Source organism: Triticum urartu, chromosome 6 (assembly GCF_003073215.2).
Source record: "Triticum urartu cultivar G1812 chromosome 6, Tu2.1, whole genome shotgun sequence".
NCBI classification, from domain to species: Eukaryota; Viridiplantae; Streptophyta; class Magnoliopsida; order Poales; family Poaceae; genus Triticum; species Triticum urartu.
The window spans coordinates 570045634-570070883 of record NC_053027.1 but is presented as its reverse complement, the minus strand read 5'-3'; the positions used below and the strand labels follow the sequence as shown (position 1 = coordinate 570070883).

The window sequence follows — 25250 nt, the reverse complement described above, 5'->3', positions numbered from 1 at the left end:
CCGCCCCTGTGTTTCAGCTCCACATTGGGGTTTTTCTATGCCCCATGCATGCGTGAAACCTATGACTTGCCGCATGCGCCATAGGCATTACGCATTCTATCATAATTCTTCCCCGGGCCTTGTCTCATGGAAGTTCACTAAGACTTCAATTTGTGTAGGACTTTTCCATGCGCCATTCGTGAAGGTTCTTTTATATTGGAGACAGTTGCATAGATACTCTCTTCGCTCTAAAATATTTACAGTTCTAGGTTTGTTCTAAGTCGAATTTAGAGAAAATTATTGATGAATCATATGTCATCAGTCATCTAGTGGATCAGAAGGAGTACAAGGCAACACATGCCACGGTGCCTCCTCCATTTATTGATTGTTCACTTAAGATAACTCATATGTTTACGATAATCATCTTTTGTCGACCTGCTACCAATTATCTTTATTTAAGTCATTTTCGTGGCTTTTTTACAACAAACTATAAAATAAGTATAGCATAATGCAACTGCATAATCGAGCCCACGTGGAGAAATAGACAGAAGAAGTTGGAGAAGCAAATTATAAATCACCACATTGCCAAACATGGCTTAATCGTCAAAGTCAAATTAAGCCCCAATGATTTGCCTCCCTATTTTGAAATCGTACTCTCATATGGTGATATGAAACTTTTTTTTGAACTTGGGTGACGTTTATTAAATAATAGTCATGTCCATTACAAGAGAAGAGATTAAGGAATCAGGAGGATGATCACGCCACCCCTCCGGAAGTTCCACCAGTAACTAGCTAGGGCCAACCAATGCGCTGTGACATTACTTTTTCGGGTACAATGACGGCGGCCTTGCTGAAAAAAGTCATCAACTTTTGACAATCATTAGTAATCACGGCTCCTGAAAGCTTGGTATTCCGAGGGATCCAACATGGCATGCACAATTTCCAGCGAATCACATGCAACAGCCACCGAGTGAATCCCCATCTCATCTATAAGACGCAATCCGTCAAGAAGGGCACATGCCTCCATCAAAGCGGCATCCTGAGTATATGCTTTATATGAACAGGATGCCCCCACAAAAATTACATTGCAGTCCTACAACATAGCTCTACTAGCTCATGCCCCAGTATCCGAATGGAAACTCAACATCTAGCTTTATAATTCCCTAAGCATGCTTGATTAACTGCAGAAATTTTGGTGGGCCCTTCCCCATTGCCGCTAGCAAATTCGCCACAGTACCTAGTGATATGAAACTCCGTTTGGTTTTTTTTTAGGGATGAAAAGAACTTTATTCATCACCGAAAACCACATGATGTAGGATAATGAAACTCCGTTTGGTGATGAAGTGTCCTTTAAACCGGGCATATGATTGGGATGCAACATCCTATCCGGGACAAGGCCCATGTGCAACGCAAACTGGGCCACCATTGCACTATAGATAGAAGAGAGGTGGAAATGATGACGGGCTTGGGAGCTATAGCCCAACGACTGAAGGAGCGGAAATGATTTTTCTTCTTAAATAATATAGAAACTAAATGCTAGTTAAATTAGCTCTAAAAAATCCGTGTTGCTTATAGTAATGTCATCTCGAAGCCAAGAAAAATACTCCCTCCGTCCGAAAATATTTGTAGAAGAAATGGATGTATCTAGACGTATTTTAGTTCTTGATACATCCATCTTTATCCATTTCTCCGACAAGTGTTTTCGGACAGAGGGAGTACAATCCTACCAAAAGGAATTGTTAGGAGAAATTTCACTTCACCTCTCTCTTTCATTCTCTTACTCTACACCTCCTAGACATGGTGGATGCCACGCCGGCGCTACCTCACGGTCCAACATTGAGCTTACACCAAGCATAGTCGATCGACGCATTGTCCAATTTTGCTTTGTGGCTTTGTGCTTCATGAACATCCATCTCGTCTCTGATCCCACTGCAACACTATCAGGCTATCCTAGAACATCAGATCCAAAGAAAATATAACTTGCAAAGATATATTCATGCCTCAGTTTGGGCTTAGCATAGATTTTATTACTCCCATCCGATCCAAACTAATTGGCGTTCACTTAGTATTTAACTCACATAGATCTATTGTATTGGCTGAAGTAATAAATGTTTTTATGTCAAGTCACGCATCAACGTCGATTGTCGACTTCACTTTCACCGTGACATCCACAGCCAGGCGGCGGACTCCGGTGGAGAGTAGGGCGTGGACACGGACGTGCCCACGTCCAGCGAAGAGTAGGACTTGAAACATGGACGTGCCCCCGATCGGAGAAGAGTAGAATAGACTAATTACATTTGTCTTTTGTTACGTAAAAATGTTTGGTGTATTCGTTTTAGCGATCTGCATTGGAGTCGCCATAACCCTAGAACATCAAATCCGGAGAAAGAACAACTTGCAAGACACATTCATGCCTACATTTTGGCTTAACACATACAGTAGATTTAGTTGCTATTTATTTGTTCACATATTATAGACTTAGTTATTTCAGCGTAATAAAAGTTTTTATTTATGTCAAGTCGCAAACCCAAAGAGCGACCAAACACCAAAGCAAACGACTCCCCGGGAACTACTTGGCTTCCTTCCTCGCGCGCCGCGACCGTCGCCCGCCGGCGATGGAGCCGCGGCCGCCGCCGTCGCCGTCGCCGCCTCAGGCGTCCCCCTCCTCCGCCGTGCGGGTCCTCTCCCGCGCGCCTCCCCCCGCCTCCGCCCCCTCGCCGGCCGCGGCCGCCTCGCCGCCGCACGACGGCGGCGTGGTCGTCGTCGGCTTCGTGGGCGGCGCGGGGAGCGCCGCCGCGCGCCTCGCGGACCGGATCCTCGACGCCCCCGTCTTCTCCCCCGGCGGCTCGGCCAGGGCCCTCGCCGGGGGCGTCAGGTACCACCGCGACGGGGACAAGAGGATGGTCTTCCTCCACCTCGCCTCCCCTCCCCCGCCCCCGCCGCGGGAGGCGGGCGGCGGGAGCACCGGCGACCTCCCGGAGATGCTCTTCATGTTCTCGGTGAGTGCTGCCCCTCACTGTGATTCAGCCATGGATGGATTAAGCTCGCCAGATGCTGCTACTCTTAACTCTGAAGCCCTCAGATTTTGTGCTTGCCTGACGCTATGCCGTCTTGGTCATATAAGACTCTCTCCCAGTGTTGCGATGAAACTATCGTGCTTGCTAGCTACTGATGCAAAAGAGCGAAACTTGAGAAGAATCTGGGGGCATAATTTTGATACGCTGTATTCGAAGTTCAGACTGTACATAATATTTCTTATGCTTGCTTTGACATTTGACCATTGGTTGAGTGCATAGCCTTTTAGACTGGGTGTTACAATTCTAATGCTGACTGTTACAAGTTCCAGTGATTAGTTGCAAATAGCACTGTTTTCTCATCCTCATTTGCAAAATGTAACTTGAACATGAAGTGAGTGTTGACTTACAAATTTTACCTTGTTTTGGAAATTTGGTGCTAAGGTGGAAGGGTTAGTGATATTTCCCTGGTGTCACACTGCAACATCTTCACTTGAGTATGGGGGAACTAGTACGTTCGCAAATGTATGCTAAGCACGTGCGAATTCCTGCGATCCAGAGATGGCAGAACTTTGATAATAATATCTAGCGGGCTGCTTTGGTTTACTTTGTCCATGTAGAGCTGGCATCTTAGAGCTACGCTTCCAACAGTTTTACAATAGCATCTACTCCCTCCATAAACTAATATAAGAGCGTTTAGATCACTACTTTGGTGGTCTAAACGCTCTTATATTAGTTTACAGAGGGAGTAAGATTTTTCCCTTATTATTATTCTGTTTGTTTCATTCACCAATGTAATGATAAATAGCTTTGGAAACAGAGGTGGCTAATTGAAGTTTAAGATTCACTTATTTGAAGGTTGATTCTGATGTGTGCTTTTATATTTTTTGGGAAAAATTCTAGGTATGCCATGTAATAATATTTCTCCAAGAAGGCTTCCGGTTCGACACGCAGATCTTGAAGAGTTTTAGGCTGCTGCAATCTTCGAAGCATGCTTTTGCACCATTTGTGAGATCACTAGTAGCACCGGGAACACCATCCAAAGCTGCCCCTTCTGGCACACCAGGGACACCATCCAAAGCTACCCCTTCTGGCACCCCGACTCGGCCTACCCGCAGGGCTTCATCAATCTCCCCTCCGGCACGCCGTGGAGGCCATTCAGGCCGCCAGCCCTCAGCCATCTCGTTGATGTCAGGAACCGGTTCCCATGCTTCTGTGTTGCCAGGCCAATGCATCCCTGTTGTCCTCTTTGTCTTTGAGGATGATATCATTGATGGTCCAAGTGCTGCAACAAGTTTGGATGATATGGGGGAGACATCTTCATCAAATCAGGCTTCTGGCACTTCAAAAGGTTCTGGCTCAGTGGTAATGCTCGCCCGACCTGCCAGCAAAACTGAGGGTAGTTTCACAAAGAAGCTGCATTTGTCTCTGGAAGGTCAGATCCGGTTGTTGCTGAAGAGGTGCCGGACACTTACCGGTCTGGAGTCGTCAGGGCATAATGGTCCAAGGGGTGCTGGTAACATGAGCCATATTCCTTTGTTCTCACTTGATGCATCCAGAGTTGTTGCCCTGTTGGACCGCTCAATTAATAAGAAACGGGAGCCACTGGATATCATCGCAGGACTGTTTGAAGATTCTTTCAGCTCCAAGTCATCGTTGGATGTCGCTTCATTAGAAAATAACTGCCAATCTGCAAACCACGAAGATGTTCAGTTGATCAAGGATTTTATATTTCGGCAGTCCGATGGACTGAGAGGGAAAGGCGGGTATTCAGGCAATGCGTCTGCTGGCTCTGTTGCTGGTGTCGGTATGGTGGCTGCGGCAGCAGCTGCAGCAGCTGCGTCCGCATCATCTGGGAAGCCAGTTAGTGTTCCTGATCTCCCTAGTTTTGATAAATGGTTCTCCATTAGTACATCTATTCTATCTGGACTGATTAGTGCAAAAGATGGGATCGATAATTCCGAAAGTATGAGGGGATCATCTACTCATACAAGTTCTGGTTTGAAGAATGAACAATCTAGTGCTATTGAAACTGCTTTATCTTGCTTGGAAAGCAACAAGGGGCTTAACATGAAATTTTCCTCATCATGGTGCCAAAAGGTGCTTCCAGTTGCTAAGGAGGTGTACTTGAAAGATTTGCCTGACTTTTACCCAACTAGCGTGCATGAAGTGCAGCTACAGAAAGCATTGAGATCCTTTCACTCAACAGTCAAAGGACCGGCTGTCAAGGTATTCTCCAAGAAGCTAGAAGATGTATGCAAGACAATCTGGGAAGCTGGAAGGCAGCAATGCGATGCTGTCAGCCTTACTGGCAGGCCATGCAAGCACCAGCGTCATGGTAAATTATCTTCATCAGATGCTGTCGAACAGCATTCTAGTGGTTACGTCTTCCTCCATGCATGTGCCTGTGGACGGTCACGTCGCCTTAGAGATGATCCTTTTGACTTTGAGACAGCCAATGTATCATTTAACTGCTTCTCCAATTGTGAAGATCTACTACCCACCCTTGTGCTACCGAGGGGGGTTGATGCTAGTTCATTTCCGGCATCCTCTTGGCGTTTGGTGCGCCTTGGAGGAGCAAGATATTACAAGCCAACGAAAGGGTTGCTCCAAGCTGGATTTTGCTCAAAGGACAAGTATCTTTTGAAGTGGACAATATCTCTTGGCAAAGGACAAGGAAAAAATGGCACCCATGCTGCCACTAAATCTTCCTCCATGACATCTAATGTGAACCCCCAGATTCCACCTGCTGTTTCTAGAGAAGTAAAGTCCATTACAAACCAAGTCGCACCAGAAATTAGATCTGCGAAGCTTGAAAATCCCAGAAAACAACCTGAAGTGCAATCAACGAACAACTCAGCTATCAGTTTTGGTAAAGGTCATCCAAATTTTACTATGAAAAAGCCTTTCGCTGAAGTTGTTGCTGGCAGCACAACTAAAGATTCTGAGTTTCCTGCTCTCCAGCTGAAGAGACCACCAAAACCTGCTAGCCGAAAAGATGAACGGCAAGTGAGCGTAGCAGAACAGACTAATGGCCGAATCAATGCAGCTCTCAGTCAAGGACCTGTAGCTGAAAATGAATCTGAGAAGATGACCAAAAATATGAGCAGTGAAACTGCTGATGGGAAGCCCTTTCTACAGATCGGGAGCAACATAGTGCCAGTTACTGTTGGAAATGAGACTAAAGAAGCTGCTCAAACCGTACAACAGTTTGTAGTATATGTGGGATTTGAGCATGAGTGCTCGTACGGTCACCGTTTCTTACTGTCAGAGAAGTATCTTAAGGAAATTGATTATGAAAGATCCTATCAAAACAATGAATCAGAAAGTAAGCATAGTTCACAAAAGTTGCCCCCAAATGCATCTAAGTCGGCAGCAACTACAGTAAATGGAAACAATGGGCGGAAAGCCAATAGGCCAATGGAATCATCAGGGAGAAATAGCAGGCAGCAATTGCTTCAGCCTGGCGTTGATGGGGAGACGTTGCGGCCTGCTCACATTCCTTCAGATCCACGTAATGTCAGAAAGGGAGAGCATTCTCTTCAATACGTTACAGCCGATGATGGTGGAGAAGCATATTCACTGTTGAACAGAAATCTGCCGATATATATGCACTGCCCACATTGCAAGAGCTCAGACGGGAAGGGGCATCAAGATGTAAAGGCTGCTGGTGCTGTGTCACAACTTCAACGGATTTTTATCGTAAGTTTATTTTTCAAGCTACAGTTCTTTTATCAGCATTTATATGATTTACATTGGGAACATAGGTATTGATAGATGTAAAATTTTTATTTCTAATACTGATCTTTAAGCACTCCCTGCTGAACATTGCAGTATCTATATACTGATCTTTATGTCATTCCACTGATGTTGCTTTCTGGTGCAGGTGACACCTGATTTCCCTGTCCTGTTGGCTAGCTGCCCAGTTGTACAGTTTGAGGTGAGTACAATCAACAGTACCTATGTTATCTTCTCAACACTTCAATGTTAAGCAAATAAATTACTATCTCTGTACACCAATATAAGACGTTTTTGCAGTTCAATTTGAACTGCAAAGACGTCTTAGATTAGTGTACAGAGGGAGCAGTAAATTGTAGCGCATTATCATATTTATTACTAAATGGATTCCTTGTTTCTCCTTTTGGGCACAATCAACAATACCTATGTTATCTTCTCAATACTTTAATGTTAAGCAAATAAATTAGTAAATTGTAGTAATATACCTCGTGCATTATCATATTTATTACTAATGGATTCCTTGTTTTTCCTTTTGGGCATCAGAGGTCATGTCTGCCATCAAATGTATCTGACCGTGATCAACAAGGATCGTTCAGTCTTGGATGCCGAGTTCTCCTTCCACCCGAGAGCTTTCTTACCCTGCGGCTTCCATTCGTATACGGTGCCGAGACAAGGGATGGAAGCACATCCCCCCTCAAACACCTCGAGCAGCAACCAGAGCTGACAGCATGGCTCGTCGGAGGCACAGCTTTGCAGATCGTGTCAGCCGGGCACGTCGCCGAGAAAGAAGCCAACGTGCCGTGATGCTTTTGGGGATCTAAGGTTTTGATGAGTGGTTCAGGCGTAACTCTACTCACTTTCAGGACGTGCATGCAGCAGCCAGCAGGTAACCTTATAGTAACAGTAGTTTTGCACTCTCTTCATTACTCGATACCGCTCTCTTTTCAGGAGACACGTATAACTTTATCTGTTTCTCGTTCTTCAGTATGTGTCCCGCACTCAAGGCATCGGATTCCGGGTTGCTTGCCTGTGTATGTGGTTGGCGTAGCATGGTTCCTGTCAGAGGTGTTCTGCTTCTGCTCCTGGGATTTATTTATGCCGCCAAGCTGTTGATGTAGCTACTACAAGAATACTGCACAGCCAGAGATACAGGTACACATACGACTGCATCTCTGCATTTCTACTCCTGTGTGCCATTGCGATGGGTTATCATCGGTCACTAGTTAAGAGAAACGTGCATTACTGATGCAGGCAAATCAGGACACCGTTTGGTAATGTTTAACCGATCGTTAGTAGGATAAGTTTTGCTTAGATCCACCCTACAGGCTACAGATGAGCCAAATCCCGCCACGGCCTGTTACAACCCTGGCACCGAAACTCGTGTTTCGTGAATTACTTATTGCCCTTGTGTTTGCAAAGCGAGAAAAGGCGCCCGGTCTGTCCACTTGATGATGTGTTGCACAGAATAATGTGGTCTTGAAACAAACTATTCCCCCCCCTCCAACTTCATATGACGCCCATGAATCCTTTCTTTCTCCCATGTGTGCCATACATAGTTACATACTCCCTCCCTCCGGAAATGCTTGTCAAAGAAATGGATGTATATAGACGTATTTTAGTTCTAAATACATCCATTTTATCCATTTATGTGACAAGTAATTCCGGACGGAGGGAGTACACGGTTAGTTTCATGCATCCATGGTTGAGACAAATCCAGACGGATTGCTTTGAAAAGTAACCCTGGACACTTTGCATTGCTTGCAGCCTTTCCATGGAGATAAAAACGTGGAAGCTCCAGGTCGCCGCCGCTCCTTCTAGTCCGGAGATCTGCGCCGCGCCGCACCGCACGCAAGAGTGTCGAAACACATGGGGTGTAAAGGCAGAAAGTGGCTAGGTGGGCACGGTGGAGACCATCACATGCCCGCTCTGCTCTGCTTTCCTTTCTTTCACTTGCCCAACAACGGTTTTCACGTGAACGGGGGAATCAGGACGACGGTGTTGCACGGTTGTGTAATTTAACCGATTTTCTCATTGGGTCGCCGATCGAGGCACCGGTTTTTTTGTACTAGACAAACGGCTGTGCTCTGCTACCTCATGATCCTTTTCTTGGCTGGCTGAACTGGGTTTTCTCCAACGAATTATCTGCAATCATCTCCTTGTATTTGTTTTTGATAAGACAATCGAAATGATGTAAATTTACTCTGTAATAAAAAAAACTATCTAAAATAAGCCTAGCAATGTTATGCACCACATGATTGGCATCCCTCTGCAGTGTTCAAATGACACCGAATTGAAACGTTGAGCAATGAGAAAGAACTCCGTCAGTCAATATGGAATCACAGGGGCTCCAAATTTCTGTCAAGAATCAACGAGCTGAAGTGAGTCCGATTCCGCAATCGCTCGCTTGCAACACAGAGATTCAATAAACCTCAGGCCATTCAGAAGGGCTACCGCTTCCGCTGTCGCAACTTCAAGCATGTGATGAACTAAGCATGTCAGAGCCCGCCATGGCTTCACCCCGATCATCTCTGAGGACTTGTGCAGTCGAGCCGCAGCCATCATCAAAGAAAGACGCGTCAACATTCGGTTTGCAGGTTCGCATACGTTGGGTGCAGGACTGTTTTCTTGATAATTTTGTGTATAGTAACTATAGTGTGTGACAGAGACCTCATTTCTAAATGGAGAATATGTGTTGTTTTCCACTCCCAAAAAAAGTTCGGTTTTACAATGTAACATGAGTTCATTTTCGTCCGACAGACTTTGGAGTTATAGGTGAATTATAATGGGGTGCCAAGAAAGAAAGAAAGAAAGAAGCAACAAACACGTGACGTGGCATATCCATCGAGCATGCGCCGTGCGGGTTGCGACTACTCTTTCGTTCGTTGCTGTCAGTTAAAGTAGTGCATGTCATGGAAGGAAAAATATACTCCCTCTATAAAGTAGTTACTTGAAATGTCGTCTTATATTTGTTTACAGAGGAGGTACTTCCTTGCGGCATGTAAGAAGATTGACCGGTTCGACCGGTCGAGAATGCAGGCGTTTCTGGCGTTGAAGTAGAAGGCACATTCAGAAGGACATATCCGCTGGAGACACACCTCCGCACGACCATCGACGATGCTAGACACACCATCGGGACGAAGACTAGACGGGGAGAATCTTATTCCATCTTTAGCGATCCGCTTCCGTCTTGTCTTTCTGAGCAGGACACAAACCCTAACAAAACACGAAGGAACTACTGAAAACAAAGCCCTCCCAACGGCAAGGCCCGAGACCCACTGCGCCGCCATGGCCCTAAGGCCACCGGAGACGAGACGGACTGGCGGGAGGCAGGGAACCCTAAACTTTTCCTGGGGAGGCGGGAGTTGAACCGAAACACATATCCTATTGAATTCATACTCGAGCCAACTCATGCTTCAATTAATGCTTCAGTTAATTCATCCAAAATTCCAAACTGATAAAAAGAGGCGAACAATATATGTTAACACAGCCAGTGAGATCATCTTTGGGCGGGCGAGTTTATTTATAGGAGAGAGAGGATACGGTCACGGTGCATATAATATTAGGCGCGAGGATTAGTGACAGGCTCACCCCCATTTGCCACTCGTACCAGGGCCCTTATTTGGCAGGGCCTTCGGGAGCCAAGCATCGCCGGGCCATATAACGAACCAAAGCCATGGACACGGGCGCACGGACGCTCTCCACCTCTCCTCCTCTCGCAGCCCGACCTCCTCCACGGCGAGCGGCAAGGAGAGATCGTCGATGGACGGGCACGCGGTGGACGAGCTGATCCGGCGGCTCCTGGACGGGAAGAAGGGCAAGGCGCCCGGCAAGAAGGTGCAGCTGAGCGAGGCGGAGATCCGGCACCTCTGCGTCACCGCCAAGGGGATCTTCCTCTCCCAGCCCAACCTCCTCGAGCTCGAGGCCCCCATCAACGTCTGCGGTGAGTCCCGTCGTCGCCGGAGTCGGACGCAAGGGAGCAAGCTCTCGTGCCGCCGTGCCATGCATGCATTGTCGCTTTCCTTGTCGATCGGTGGATTCGGTTAGTTTTGATTGACGTCGTACGTGGGGTTCTGGATCTTTGGGTGCTCGCGGTGTGCGTGCGTGCATGGCCTGCAGCCGTGTGCCGCGCCGCCGGCCGGTCCCTGTGGCCTCGCCTCCTTGCGGTGGAGGAGTTGGTCGTCATGGAGCGGATCAGGGCTGCCTCCTCGCCCAGACCCGGGCTCTTTTTTTTTGCGGGAAGTTACAGGGTTTTTATTCCAAGATAACAGAGTTACAATCCTCAGCGACTAAAACACTGGCACGCGGAGGAGCTTGCCCCAGCCAACACGCTGTGCTATCTCCACACCCTCCAAAGTTCACTAAGCAAACTGCAACCCTATTCTGATCACGAGAAATTTTTACAGGAACAAAAACCCTATCACTTAAGAGAAATTTAATCTCCTGGATCATATGGCCGTAGGTTGATCTATCCGGGCTCTCACCACCGTGGGATCTTCATGGTCGTTTTGATTTGTGCTCGTCTAGTCGTCTCTTACTCATGAGGTCGTCACCTGGGGGGCCTTCCATTGCCTCCACCTCGTGCCGAGGGAAAATATTCCGATTGGGTAAAAAATTCGGCGACCCTCCAAACGGTCGAAATTTCGCTAAATTCAAAAATCATTTCGGAATAATAATTCATGAAATTTTTGTTTAATTTTGGACAGTTTGAATTTAAGCGCACATAGATAGATAAAGGAGTGTGTAGCGCCCTTGGTACTCCCTCCGTTCACTATTATAACATGTTGTAACCTTTTTTTTTGAATCAGATATACTCACATACGTAGTCCATATTGAAATATTGAACATCTTATAATAATGAACAGAGGGACTCCAAGGATGATGAGTTTCGTACAGATATCTGTTGGCCCCAAGTTTGAAGTTTGGCATGCTCACAATTTCTGCATACTTTTGTTCAGTATGAATTTACACTAGAAGGACAATACGTGCTTTGTTGCGCCCGCCACTTATGTTCCTAGAGTTGCACGGGTTTTATTCTTACTTGATAGTTGTTTTTGTTTAACTCGTCGAAATTATTTACATGCTACTAGTTCGTTTGGTGTGCGGGTGAAACCAACCGAGCGTTTTTTAATGTGCTGTTTGGATGGGTCTATTTAAGAGTGTAATTGGAAAGAAACTTGTAATGAGTATTTCCTCCGTCCAAAAATATTTATCATCAAAATGAACAAAAATGGATGTATCTAAATAATTCTAGATAGTAAGTATTTTTGGACGGAGGGAATACCAAGTACACGAGGGAGTTACATGTTGGGCACGTGTGGTAGGTGACGCTTCCTTCTAGCCAACAGACTCACACCACGCAGGCACTTACTAAGGGGACCCACTAGATCCGGGCAGAAAGCCCAGGGGAGTTACCCGGTCAAAATTGTGTATCCAGTCCCAATTTGACGACCTCGATTGAATGAGTGGGCTTCAAAATTGGGGAGTATAGTGAAATTGGCGATAATAAAATATGAGCCTTTCGGTACTCCAACTTTAGACCCGCATAATTAGGTTGGTAGTGATCTACCACAGCGCTATTGATTACTGAGATCTGAGGTCCTTTTTACACGAAATATCAGAATTTGGTTGAAATTTTAAACCTTCCTTGGTAGTCGGTTGTGGCGGGCTTGGTCCCCGATGCTCGCATGCGTCTCCTGCTCCCCTCGGGCTGATGTTTGTACTGGATGATGGCTGACATGACATCTTGAAATTGATGAATTCTCGTAGTTGATGAAAACTACCTTACCCAACCAATTTCCTTCTTAATGAATATACATACATCTCTACTGCATGGTATGGAAATAAAAGGATGCTGACGGGGTTTTGTGCATGTGTATGTTTCAGGCGACATCCACGGGCAGTTCTCGGACCTACTCCGGCTGTTCGACTACGGCGGGCTGCCGCCGACGGCCAACTACCTGTTCCTGGGCGACTACGTGGACCGGGGCAAGCAGAGCATCGAGACCATCTGCCTGCTGCTGGCGTACAAGATCAAGTTCCCGGACAACTTCTTCCTGCTGCGGGGCAACCACGAGTGCGCCTCCATCAACCGCATCTACGGCTTCTACGACGAGTGCAAGCGCCGCTTCAGCGTCCGCCTCTGGAAGCTCTTCACCGACTGCTTCAACTGCCTCCCCGTCGCGGCCCTCATCGACGAGAAGATCCTCTGCATGCACGGCGGCCTCTCCCCGGACCTCGACAGCCTCGACCGCATCGCCGAGATCCAGCGCCCCGTCGACGTGCCCGACCAGGGCCTCCTCTGCGACCTCCTCTGGTCCGACCCCGACCGCGAGAGCCCCGGCTGGGGCGAGAACGACCGCGGCGTCTCCTTCACCTTCGGCGCCGACAAGGTCGCCGAGTTCCTCAACAAGCACGACCTCGACCTCATCTGCCGCGCCCACCAGGTAATTAGTTACAAACCTCTTCCCTCTCCTCTCCATCCTCCGTGCATTGCCATTGACGGTTCTTGGTGGCATGGCGATGGAGGAGCAGGTCGTGGAGGACGGGTACGAGTTCTTCGCGGACCGGCAGCTGGTCACCATCTTCTCCGCGCCCAACTACTGCGGGGAGTTCAACAACGCCGGCGCGCTGATGAACGTCGACGCCAGCCTGCTCTGCTCCTTCCAGATCCTCAAGCCCTTGAGAGCCAAAGCGCAGGCGGACTAACAGAGTTTTTATTATATTGTTATTAGAGGCTCGGTTAGAATCATGGAGATCTCATAGATTTGCATGCACGTAAATATTTATCATCGCAGATCCATGGTTCTTTCGAATCGTTTGCTTGTAATTCATTATATATGTGTATATAGTTATATAGAAGCATTCACGTCCACTAGCAAAACGTCATCTAAGAGATACTCTAATAGAGCCGTCGTATCAGCCCCATCAGCATAATAACTGTCAATATGGCAATTTTGACCGAAAAGGCCACTCAACAAAGTTGCCATCCGTCCCCGAGTCGCCATAATTTATAAAGTACTCCCTATGTAAACTAATATCTAGCAGTCACAAAACTTGCGTCGGATGTGCATTTTAGTGCTAGAACTTGCAAAATACATCGTTGTGGTCGCATAACTTGTATTTACGTGCACATACGGTCACAAATCCCGTCTGCCTTCATAGGACGTGCTGGCGTGGCATACCTGGCCCGCTGGCAGCCTCTGATTCCGTCCGGCGCGGCGCGCGCGCGTCTTCTTTGCAGAAAACCCCTTAGCCCGTTCAGTCAATTGATTATTTTGACCAAATTTCTGCTGTTTTATAAATCATTTTTGACAAAAATCTCAGCAACTATTTTGACCAAATTGGACAGGATATCTGCTGTTTTATAAATCCGTTTTGGCAAAAAATCGCAGCAACTCTTTTGACCAAGTTGGACAACATTTCTGCTGTTTTATTAAGCTTTTGGCCAAGATTTGTAATATAGCAGACTTGCAACAAGGATCTAGCACGGACAAATTGACCTTAAGTGAACAGGAACAGACCATAATTGAAATGACATATTTGGCACTAACATAAGTAGTTTCTTAGTCGTACGAACCAAACCAAAAGTGACATAACTGTTATCACATCGTCTTCTAAATAAGTACTGAACTAGAGACCACAAGTTCATTCATGAACTCCATCACCAAACCAACAAGTTCATTCATGAACTCCATCAGACTTTCACCTAAAGATGCATGTAATGTAAACTACAAAGACAAAAAGTCATGCAGATCATCAGGCCAACCTTCATCATAGAGATAAGGATCCTGGCTAGCTCCTGGTGCATTTTGGCTAAAAATGACCTCCTCCTCACCCTGCATGACAAGTGGCGGTTCATGTATTGTGGATCCATCGGGTCCAAATAGCAAGTTGAAGAAACCTGGATCAGCAGCTCTTGCTCCTCTTGCATTGGCCCCTCCTCTTGCATTGGCCCCTCCTCTTACATTGCCACGTCCTCTTGCATTGCCACCTCCTCTTGCATTGGCCCCACTTGTTTGAGCATTGCTTCCAGTTGTTGCAACATTGCTTCCCATTGCAATATTGCCTTCCCTTGCCTGCTTTTTTCTTGGCCTTGCAACTTTCTCATTAGCAGTCTTTCTCACCCTGCCTCTTGACATGGCTGTTGTAACTCTAACCATAGGAATTGAGTCTCTGGCATTGGCAATGAAGCTAGACTCAGGTAGGGGGGCAAATTCCCTAGGTGCTGGATATGTAAACTTCTCCTGCTCACACAAGTACAATATAAAAAGGTGGGTATGTAAGCACTTAAATGGTAATTACATCTGCATAATTTTGTCACTGAATATATTACCATTTCTTGCATCTTGTAAACCATTGAGTCAGGGGTTTGTGTTGGATCGAGCTGAGGGTAGACTCTGTGTGGCATGATGTTCTGCAACAGGTGAAGCCAATGTATCAATGTTTAAGTATAGTTTGAAGATTAGAGGGGAAAATATATAAGCAAAGGATGGTACAGCAATTATGCTTGGGTCGTCATATTCTTCTTCAATTGTTGTTTCCTCAGTTGTTGTTTGATTAACATGATTGTGGTGGCCCTTCTTGTTATGGTCAGCAGCTCCACAAACAGAACAATGCATGGTCACACCATGTTTGCTCAATTTTTTCACCCCAGTCTTGTCTTTCTTCTCTTCTGGATCTTTTTTCCTGTTCTTCTTAGGCCTGCCCATTACTTTTGTGTACAGGGGTGGGTGAACAGCAATGCCATGCATTTTTTCCCATTGCTGTGGGTCCCTCATTGGCATCATATTAAATCCATAACACTTCTTATATTCCTCAACAGTGTAGCATGAATGGACCATGCTCTCTGGCTCAATTCTCTCATGCCTAAAACATGCAATTGCATGATGGCAAGGTATGCCAGATAGTACCCACCTTTTGCATTCACAAGAAAGCATGTTCAGGTCAACAATGTATGTGTTGTTCAAAGAGAAAACCTTGAAAACACCTTGCCCATACTCTTGCACCCTGCAGTTCTTTGCCCACTCCACATACTTGTCCAATTTCTTCTGTATCTTGGGACATAATCTGCCTGTCCATTTCTCTGCCTCTCTCTGCTTACCAACAATCATGTTTGTTAGCTTCCACATTATCTGGTCCAACATTGACTTAATTGGCATTTCCCTCGCATCCAAATTGTAACTGCAAAATAGTACCAAATATGTAAGCACACAGTTGGCATTTGATTTTTTGTTGACAAGAAAATAACAAGAGAGGAAAAGTAACAAGAGAGTAACCTATTGAATACTTCTGACATATTGTTTAGTAATATGTCACACTTGCAAAACGGGTTAAAGAATGCTTTGATCCATGTTCTTGGCTCCAATTTCTCAACCCAGGTGTAGGCACCCAAGCTGTGTTCTTTCATTAGATCCATGTTCCTGGTGTATGCAGCTTCATTAGTGGACCTTGCTATAGACCATAGATCATTCTTGAGCTGCTCTCCCTTGTGTACTTTATGAAAATTTTGATAAATGTGCCTAACACAGTTTCTATGTTCTGAATGAGGGAAAACCTTTTTCACTGCATTTATTAATCCCTGCAAAACAGAACACATTAATCTCTGCAAAACAGCACACACTTATGTTGTTGCAATGAAGAAATTGAATGATCTAGTACTAACCTTCTGCTTGTCACTCATAATGGTGTATGGTGAGGTGTTCATTATGTTCAGGTCATCCTTTAAGGATGCTAAGAACCACTCCCAGCTATGGGTTGACTCCACTTCACATAACCCAAATGCTACTGGAAAGATACAATCATTGGGATCGATTCCAACGGCTGTTAGTAATGTTCCCTTGTATCTCGTTTTAATGTGACAACCATCCAGGAAAATGATTGGTCTACATCCCTTAAGGAATCCCCTCTTGCATGCATCATATGACCAGTACAATGTGGAAAAGTGGTCTTGTACCTTCTTTGTCTTCTCATCAAATACTTCCTTAGTGCACAAGAAGAACTGGCTTCCTGGATTGCTCCTTCTAAGCTCCTGACCATAGTCCCACAAAGTATTATATTGGTCATCATCTACTCCCCTTATTTGATTCACTGCTGCTCTCCTAGCTCTTCCCAACTTACTCCTGTGTGGAACCAAATTATATTCTGTCTCCACCTTATCTGAAAATTTCTTCAGAGGCATTTTTTCATTGTCTCTGAATTCTTCTCTGAACTTGTTAGTAAGAAAAGGAGCAGTCAGAACTCTCAGGTCCCATGCTTTTGTGCAAGTGTGATTGTCAACATACTTCTTGATCTGTATGCTACTTGACCTGTTATCTTTACCTGCCTTCAAGTACCAAGTGCAACCAGGCTTGCATACAGCCTCTAGTGATACTGAAGTATTTCGGAGCTTGTTCACTTTCACCCTATTCCTTACACTGTATGCAGTGAGAGCATGCCTCAATTCCTTCATATCTGCAAACACCAACCCAATCTTAAACACAGGTGCATTCAGATCAGTTGTTGGGTTGAAAGTACTGAATTTGTGCTTCAGCTTCTCTTTCTCTTCTTTCGACATATTTAAGTGGCTGTCCTCCAAAGCATCTTCTGGAAGTTCTTCTTCAAAGTCTGGCAATATGTTCTTCTCTCTGTGATCATCAACATCTTTGTCTACATTTGCGTCAAACAAATCATCATCACCTTCTGCAACTTCATAGTCACTCTCATAGAACTCCTCATCTGTTTCTGACCCTGCATCCTCATCATTTCCCTCTTCTTCACTATTGTTAACATCCTCAATATTCTCCTCCTCCATAGCATTCCTTGAGCTACATCCTTCTCCAAATGACATAGATCTCCTTGTTGTCCTTGACATTTTCTCTCTAGGACTCTGCTCTTTCTCTGGATAACTGACATTTTCTTTTCCATGCCTCTTTGGAGTAATAACCTTAGGTGGATCCTTCACTCCATTTGTCAGAACATCATCTTTGTTTAATGACTGCAGGGTATCACCATGGTCTACTATCAGCAGCAGGTTCTTGTGCTCTAATGTTGCACAAATCATAAGAACAATGTCGGCATCACAGGTCAAGAGCTTCAGGCCATCACTAACTGTCTTTCTTGGTTCACACCAGTAAACATCAATCTTTGAAGCTTGTCTATCATAGCCCAGCTGCAGAAGAAAGTCATCAATCCAGAGTAAGGACCAAGTGTCAGTCTGACAATTGTCAAACCAATCAACCTCATAGTCCATGTATGTTCTGTTTATGTCACTGCCACAAAAGAAACCACTATAGTGGATCTCAACACTGAACAGACCATCAAAATCTCCTGCAATGTAAAAGAGTTCATAACAAATCAGTACATCATGTTAAAATGTCAGATTCAGTTAACAAGTACATCAGTCCTCCCAACAAGTTCAGAGAAAAAATTCAGTTAACAAGTACATCAGTCCTCCCAACAAGTTCAGAGAAAAAATTCAGTTAACAAGTACATCAGTCCTCCCAACAAGTTCAGAGAAAAAATTCAGCAAATGCCAACTTCAGTTAACTGCAGCAATGTCAAACAGCGGCAGCAAGTTCGTTTCTCGGTCAGTGCACAAATAATGTTGGCTTTTGATCGCTAGACCAAAACTCCCAGGAGCTAATACACGTATGATGTGCAAAGCTAGCTAGCAGGCAAGCAGCTTAATTGATTCCTGTACGTAGAGCTGGCGAGCTTGCAACTAGCGAAGCTAGCGATCGGCTGTCTCGGCGAAACCTGTCGGCAGAACAAAACTGATCGATGGATTGATAGCCAAAGGCTCTTGACGTGCCTTGCTCTTTTATTGCTTTTCTTCTGATCGGTACAAGTTACAGGGATTATACGTGCGTATATATATAGCAGCTTGGACTAGCACTCAAACCTACTCGGTTTGGACTTCTAATCCTACAACTACTACAAGTGCCCATCTGTGTCCGACTAGGACTCTAACACCACACGTCGTGGTTACTCCTACAAATAAGCTCATGCACTAGCCGTTTTATTCCTAGCTGAATTTAACTGACGACTAAACTAGACGCAGGATTACACATTGTCAGACTTCAGATAACACTGCACACATTCAGACTTTTGAAAGATTCAACTAGCAGCAGTACACATTGTCAAATATCTAATAAATAATTTCCCCCAATTAAACACTAGAACAATTTACATGGAGGCCTCTCGTTCCTCTGATCATCAATTTCTATGGATAAAGCGACCTCCTCAATAACCCCTAATTAAACCCTAGCACAATTCCGCAACGTAATGCCTAAGTCCAGAACGGGCTACGCACGGCGCCAACGTACATCAATCAGACTTGATCGCCCTACCCCATGAACCCTAACTACGTCGGAGACGGCGAACATAACAACGAACAGATGCAGAGTCAGAAACGACAGAGGACAGTAGGACTAACCATACGGCGGCGCTGGATCGCCTCGCACCCGATGACGCGGGTCATCCATGTCCTACGACGACGGCCGCCGTGTCGCCACCGTGTTGGAAAAATCGACGGAGACAGAGGAACGACACAGAGGAGGGAGACGAAGCGGTGAGGAGGAGTGGGAATGAACGGTAGCATTTTTGGGGACCCTTTGGGCAAAAATAGCAGGCCTGCCTGTTCCCCCCGTTGGAGGGGTTTTCAGCTAATTACGAAACGGGCTAAGGGGTTTTCTGCAAAGAAGACGCGCGCGCGCCGCACCGGACGGAATCAGAGGCTGCCAGCGGGCCAGGTATGCCACGCCAGCACGTCGTATGAAGGCAGACGGGATTTGTGACCGTATGTGCACGTAAACGCAAGTTATGCGACTACAACGATGTATTTTGCAAGTTTTAGCACTAAAATGCACATCCAACGCAAGTTTTGTGACTGCTAGTGATATTACCTCATAACTAAAATAGTAATCTAAACGCTTTTATATTAGTTTACAGAGGAAGTACGATCCATGTACGTCTCGAGAGACTCCATAGTTGGAGGCTTGGGCGTTGATATGGAGCGGCCTTCATTGGCAAACATCTGCCGGCCAGCCATCATCGCTAACCTAATCTTCTTCTGTTGGCTGATGTCGGCCTTGCTGGCTGGCCGACAGACACACAGACATGGATTTCTCGAACGAATGATCTGCATTCTGAAATGCAATGCAATGGCCTCCAGGCTCCAATCACCGACGTACCTAATCAGCTGACACCAGTTTCTCTTGTTCTTTTTTATGGTTCAGACAGGTTATTACTTGTAATTTTTTTTCTTATTGCAGAAAGATAATTTGCTACAGCTGATGTTGAGTGGGACTGCCACGTGTCGGCCGATCCTTAGTTAGGTTCGGTGGCTTGAGCGTGTCTGCACATGCCCCTTCCATTTTCTCCCCTCTGAATATGGGGTGCAGGTGCCCACCCAAACCCAATCAATCACTTCCCTCGTGTTCGTGTCTGCTAAGAAATGAAGCTAGAGAGTAGAGAACCGCTCCAAATGCCCAACCCCTCCGAAGGACGGACGCCGGCGGAGCGACGTCACTCACATGGGTTGAGATGATGAGATGGCCGGCCGGCCGGCCGGGGCGGCGACGTGCATGATGACGTCACTCGTACCTAGCCTAACAAAAAGGGACCATCCTTTATATATCTGTCTCACCACGCAGTCGTCTCCTCACCTAAGAGGCGAAAAAAACTTGGGGTTCTTCTACCTTTCGTCGACACCGCTGCCGGTCTGTCTCGTCTTAGATGGCCTTAGCGCCATGAAAGCGCGATGAATTCTGACCTTTGCTGGCGGGACAACTCTGGTTTCGAGTGCTCTTTTGAGTTTTGTTATTAGGGTTTGTGTTCTATTTAGGAAGACGAGACGGGCAGGGGTTTTCTGAAGATGAAATAATGTTTTCCCCGCCTAACCCTCGTCCTGGTGGTATGTCTAGCATCGTCAGTGGGAGTGTGGAGGTGTGTCTCCAGCGGATATGTCCTTGGTGGATCGGCTCAGTGTAGTTCGTCTACGCTTGTGTTTCTTCGCGTTGGATTCTTCCGATCTATGCTACTCTTCATCGGCGGCGGTTGATGTTCCGTTGCGCTGGTTCTACGGGCCTTTAGCACGACGACTTTTCGATTATCTAGTACAACAAGTTTTGCCCGGCTCCGGCGAGGGAGGGGCGATGACGGCGACACGTCTTCGGCTCGCTTCAATGCTTTTAATGGTCGCTAGGTGGTCTATAAATTTGGATGTAATTTTTGTTATTTTTGATGTTTGTTGTGCCGTCATGATAAAAGATTAATAGATCAAAAGTTTTTTTTTTCAAAAAAAAGATGTCACTCGTACCTATAGGCCCCACCGCTACTGCCCGGAAACTAGCCTTTGCCACCTATAGGCCCCACCACCACCGCCAATGTGCAGTGTTGTTTCTCTAGTTCTTTCTTGAAAGGGAGGATGTGTGATTACTGCGTACTTTCTCCGTCCAGATTTATTAGGCCCAAAGACAATTTTTTTTAGACCAAGACACATAGTAATTTGCTCACATTAACTCTTTCATCACACTCCCAATGCACCTTCTCACATGCATGCAGCCAATGAAAAAACACGCATGAAGTGTATTAATTTCTCAGTCATGATACCAACAACAATGGCTTTCAATGCAACCAATGAAATGATTGCATGCATGCACCTTTTCAAAGCCAGGCCTTATAAAAAGGGACGTGCTTGTGATGCTGAGAGGCCTAATAAACACGGACGGAGGGAGTACATACTAGTGATCTAAAATGTCTTGGTACAAAAATTTACGGAGAAAATAATAATTAACTAATTGATGTGATGAATCTAACGATACCATATTGTTTTCACATCGTGCAAAATATATACATACTAGTAACAGAGTAGTAGTTGGCCAAAGGTTTGTGCCAATTATTCTAAAACAGTGGGCAAATTCGAGTGCCCTGTTAAGTTGAAGCCTATGCATGCATGCGATTTTGAGCTTACGATGGATGGAGCACTAGTATAATACTACTCCAGTATGATCATGCGTGCGTCCATGTTGCTCCCTAATTAAGTAGCACACGCATGCCACGCGCTCTAATTAAGTAGCACCAGATCTCTATCTGTCAGCCAAAAAAAAAGATTGTTACTTTGCTTCGAAAGAGATCGACGATCGATGTGTGGATACATTTGACTACTCGACGGAGTACAGTAGTATACTTAACTGCCACGAGGATGGATAATGAAGCGATTAGCAGCAGGTCATATTAAGCTGGAGTGAAGAAGTAGCTAGCTAGGTAGGTTGCACGTACGCTTGTACTCCCTCCTTTTCGGTTTATAAGTCTCAATTCAAAAATCTCACCAATCAAGATAGATGATGAGTGGTGAAATATTTTTTATAGTTTGCAAAAGCAACCAACTAATGCTCTTGTTTTCTCAAAAAAATTATGTTTACGAATGCATTAATTGCAATGCATGTATGCATTAGTCAGTTTTCTTTTAATACTTGCATGCAATGATTTAATGCACCTTAAAGTCTGAACATGTGATGACGAACAACCAAATTGAGCCTTATAAAATAAAAAAACTAAAATTTTAAGATAAGCCCTATAAACCGAAAAAAAGGAAGTAGTACTAGTACCGCAAGCTACAAAAGTATACTTTGGAGGAGTTCATACGTGCACTTCACTTGCACCTTAAGTACAGCCACAGACTATGCATGCATGCCACAGTTTTCTTTCCTCTTTTTTGCGTGTGTGTATTTTTTTAGGTCATATGGTACGTTCGTGTACAATACAGTACGTAATAATCTTGTGTGTTTGGATGAACTTTATACTCTCAGTTCTGCGGAATAAAAGAAGAAAAGCTCTGTAGTCTGTACTCTCAAGATAAGAGAGAGATCGAACTCGTACATACGTCTAGCGACTACCATATAGATAGGTACATACGTATTCCCTTCGTTCCAAATTATTCGTCGCAGAAATAGATGCATCTAAAACTAAAATACATCTAAATACATCCATATCCGCGACAAGTAATTTGGAACGGAGGGAGTACATGTACATGGTTGGGCGTCAGCACACGCAATTCGATAATGATCCGTACGCAATTGATTAGGCACGTACTGCCGATGGATACCTTAGTTTTGTACGTACACTTGACTGACTGACTGACCGACGAGGGCAATCGAGTTTAAAAGTCGTTGTACTACAACTCCTAGCTAGAAGTAGTACTGCTCCTACTACTTGCAGCTAGTTCATGCTTGGAAGCTTAAAACCAACACGTGAGGATAATAACGGGATGAGACCATGCGAATGAGCCTGATGCATGCGGCATGCATCCGTCCGTCCATCCATCCATGGACGGACGGACGACCTTGCATGCACCGTGCGTCCACTGGATCTTGATGTCTTTCTTTCCCTTTTGTTCTTTCTGTGCTGCCGTGATCAGTTAAAGTGCATGTCACGAAAAGTATACTCGCAGCACCTGGACGGTCCCCATGCCGCCACACCACAAAAGTTAGCAGCAGCATATATACCTTGCATGCGTGATCACGTACTCGATCTCACTTTCTAGTTACCTTCACCTCGTCCATGCAAAATGTAGTATGCAGGTCTGATCACTACAATTTATTCATAGGATTTTGGTCCATAGTTCAGTTGTTGACATCCAAAATATCTTTGGGCACTTGGTTGTGGGATATATGTGAGAAACTCACTCTCTTCTCATATCATACTAGAGGCGTCCGCTTAACGCAGATACGGATCCATAATATGTTTTCGGTGAACCCAAAACTCCCCACATTTTAAACAAACTGCCATGGCTATTTTGAAAAACGCTGCACCCGGCCATATAAATTGCCATCTCGGGGGTTCGTGGTTGCCACCCCCCGTGGCCAACAGTCGCCAGGGATTGGAGTCTAGAAAAAAAGGGTTCGTTGGGTGCTAAAACCAAAAACCTGATTGTTTTTTTGAGACCTTGTAGTAGTTGAGGAAACGCCATGCCGGGTGTAAGTAGATTCGTGCATGTCTGGGTCCGACTGTTTTCAGTCGGTCTTGTTTAGTTTTTATTTTTCAAAAAAAAATAGTATGTCTAATATAAAAATAGTTTAGAAAATCATAAGACATAGTCAAATTTTTTTCATGAATTTAAAAATATTTCTAATTTTCAAATAATCATGACTTTAAAAATATTATTCAACTTAAAAATGATCATGAATTTAAAAAATTAAACGAATAGGAATCGGAAAACGAATAAAGATATAAATCAACCAAAAAAAGAAAACTAGTACAAAGCGGGGAAAACCAACAGAAAAAGAAGAAGAAAAAAGATAACTCAAAGGTGCACGGAAATAGATGGAAGAAATCCAATTGCGACCGAAAATGGGACTGCCCGTTAACAGCCCTCCATGCGGTTTATGCCATTTATTCAGCACAATAACACGAGGAATAGGATTGACCTCATTTTCTTTTTCTTTTTTGCTGGGGAGGACTGGGCTTATTTCCGGCCAGTGAAGTTCAACAATCGAGCATTACATAGAAAATTTTGTTTCTGTTTTTTGACTTCTTTGTTTTTTTATCCCTAGTGAGAATTGAGAGGCCATGTTCTAAACTTCACCTAGAAATGATCCACTTCCAAAACTTATATAACAATGGTTCACCAACAAAAAAAAGATTCCATTGTCAATGCCAGTTCCTGGTGACATGGTGTTGAGCTCCGATCAGTACTTGGCGTCGATCCACCGATCGTAGGCTGCGATCGGTCGCCTCCCCAGCTGCACCTTGCACCTTACGTACGCCGTTGGATCTGCATTGTCCTTCACTCGCACATCTCGCAGACAAGGGGGGAACCCCTCTTGCATTTCGCTCACACAACACGCTGCCCCGCATCTCGCCGCAACGCCGCCCCCAACGCTCGTATTACCGTCGCCCAGCGGGGTCTTGGCCATGGTCCTCGAGCTCGGCGCGAGGCTAGCCCCCCCCCCCCCCCCCCCCCTTATTACTTTATTTTCTCCAAAGAGAATTGTGTATCACTATGGTACATGCGCCAATTGTAAGTAGGAAAAAAGTTGTTCATAAAAGGGGCGGTGGTGCTTCTCACGGGGCCGGTGTGAGACGAGGCCAAAAGCGAGGCGAAGGGGTGGCCTTTTGAGTGCACAAGAAGCGCACGTATGTACACAGAAATCATGTGCACACACACTCTACGCAGCACAGGGCCAAGCAGCGAAAGTTGCTCTACGATTGAGAGTGAAGTGCAGGGCAGGGGAGGGAATTGATTGGTTGCAGGGTCGCGCTCTCTGGTGCCACTCACTCACTCACTCACACCTGTAGCTAGCACGGCACCACTCACTCATCACACTATCCTCCTGAAAAGAAAAGCTCCATGCCTTTCCTCCGATCCACAAGCCGCATGCTGCTGCTAGCTAGCTAGATCACACACTCACACTGCTCTTCACATCAGCCACTGCTGCTTCCGGCTGTTGTTGTCCCTTCCCTATCCTCTACTTCACACTTAGGCCAACTCCACCGCACGACCCCATTCCGTCCGGCCCCGTCCATTTATGGTAAAAGGGA

At 45.4% G+C, this 25250-nt stretch overlaps 4 protein-coding genes across 5 annotated transcripts; 2 read left to right on the top strand and 2 right to left on the bottom strand.

Annotated features, from left to right (window-relative positions):
• Positions 1–2520: 2520 nt before the first annotated feature.
• Positions 2521–8960, top strand: LOC125515568. 2 transcript variants are annotated; one of them, XM_048681060.1, is made up of 6 exons: positions 2521–2978; positions 3897–6695; positions 6880–6933; positions 7275–7617; positions 7717–7883; positions 8496–8960. In XM_048681060.1, exons 1-4 carry the CDS (start codon positions 2595–2597, stop codon positions 7533–7535), a joined length of 3498 nt encoding a protein of 1165 aa, XP_048537017.1. In that variant the 5' UTR covers positions 2521–2594; the 3' UTR covers positions 7536–7617; positions 7717–7883; positions 8496–8960. The 2 variants fall into 2 exon arrangements, with proteins under 2 accessions (XP_048537017.1, XP_048537018.1); XM_048681061.1 differs by having other exon boundaries at positions 7983–8509.
• Positions 8961–10364: 1404 nt separating this feature from the next.
• Positions 10365–13602, top strand: LOC125515567 (serine/threonine-protein phosphatase PP1-like). Its single transcript, XM_048681059.1, has 3 exons — positions 10365–10671; positions 12615–13174; positions 13263–13602. Exons 1-3 carry the CDS (start codon positions 10491–10493, stop codon positions 13434–13436), a joined length of 915 nt encoding a protein of 304 aa, XP_048537016.1. The 5' UTR covers positions 10365–10490; the 3' UTR covers positions 13437–13602.
• Positions 13603–13996: 394 nt separating this feature from the next.
• Positions 13997–15907, bottom strand: LOC125513113. Its single transcript, XM_048678156.1, has 3 exons — positions 15227–15907; positions 15064–15144; positions 13997–14974 (listed from the first exon to the last, which is right to left on the bottom strand). Exons 1-3 carry the CDS (start codon positions 15887–15889, stop codon positions 14459–14461), a joined length of 1260 nt encoding a protein of 419 aa, XP_048534113.1. The 5' UTR covers positions 15890–15907; the 3' UTR covers positions 13997–14458.
• A 99-nt stretch (positions 15908–16006) lies between these two features.
• Positions 16007–24625, bottom strand: LOC125517075. The gene is made up of 4 exons (XM_048682284.1): positions 24601–24625; positions 16393–18035; positions 16178–16308; positions 16007–16019 (listed from the first exon to the last, which is right to left on the bottom strand). The coding sequence occupies exons 1-4, from the start codon at positions 24623–24625 to the stop codon at positions 16007–16009; spliced, it is 1812 nt and encodes a 603-aa protein (XP_048538241.1).
• Between the last annotated feature and the right edge of the window lie 625 nt (positions 24626–25250).

Coding starts and splice junctions, on each gene's coding strand:
- LOC125513113 (XM_048678156.1), bottom strand. CDS start 15,889: ATGCCAATTAAGTCAATGTTGGACCAGATAATGTGGAAGCTAACAAAC. Junction 15,145..15,226: donor ACGACCCAAGCATAATTGCT/GTACCATCCTTT, acceptor CACCTGTTGCAG/AACATCATGCCACACAGAGT. Junction 14,975..15,063: donor TTTACAAGATGCAAGAAATG/GTAATATATTCA, acceptor TTGTGTGAGCAG/GAGAAGTTTACATATCCAGC.
- LOC125515567 (XM_048681059.1), top strand. CDS start 10,491: ATGGACGGGCACGCGGTGGACGAGCTGATCCGGCGGCTCCTGGACGGG. Junction 10,672..12,614: donor GGCCCCCATCAACGTCTGCG/GTGAGTCCCGTC, acceptor TGTATGTTTCAG/GCGACATCCACGGGCAGTTC. Junction 13,175..13,262: donor TCATCTGCCGCGCCCACCAG/GTAATTAGTTAC, acceptor ATGGAGGAGCAG/GTCGTGGAGGACGGGTACGA.
- LOC125515568 (XM_048681060.1), top strand. CDS start 2,595: ATGGAGCCGCGGCCGCCGCCGTCGCCGTCGCCGCCTCAGGCGTCCCCC. Junction 2,979..3,896: donor AGATGCTCTTCATGTTCTCG/GTGAGTGCTGCC, acceptor GAAAAATTCTAG/GTATGCCATGTAATAATATT. Junction 6,696..6,879: donor AACTTCAACGGATTTTTATC/GTAAGTTTATTT, acceptor TTTCTGGTGCAG/GTGACACCTGATTTCCCTGT.
- LOC125517075 (XM_048682284.1), bottom strand. CDS start 24,625: ATGGCCAAGACCCCGCTGGGCGACG. Junction 18,036..24,600: donor CAAGACCCCGCTGGGCGACG/GTAATACGAGCG, acceptor TTTACATTGCAG/GAGATTTTGATGGTCTGTTC. Junction 16,309..16,392: donor TTATGAGTGACAAGCAGAAG/GTTAGTACTAGA, acceptor TCTGTTTTGCAG/GGATTAATAAATGCAGTGAA.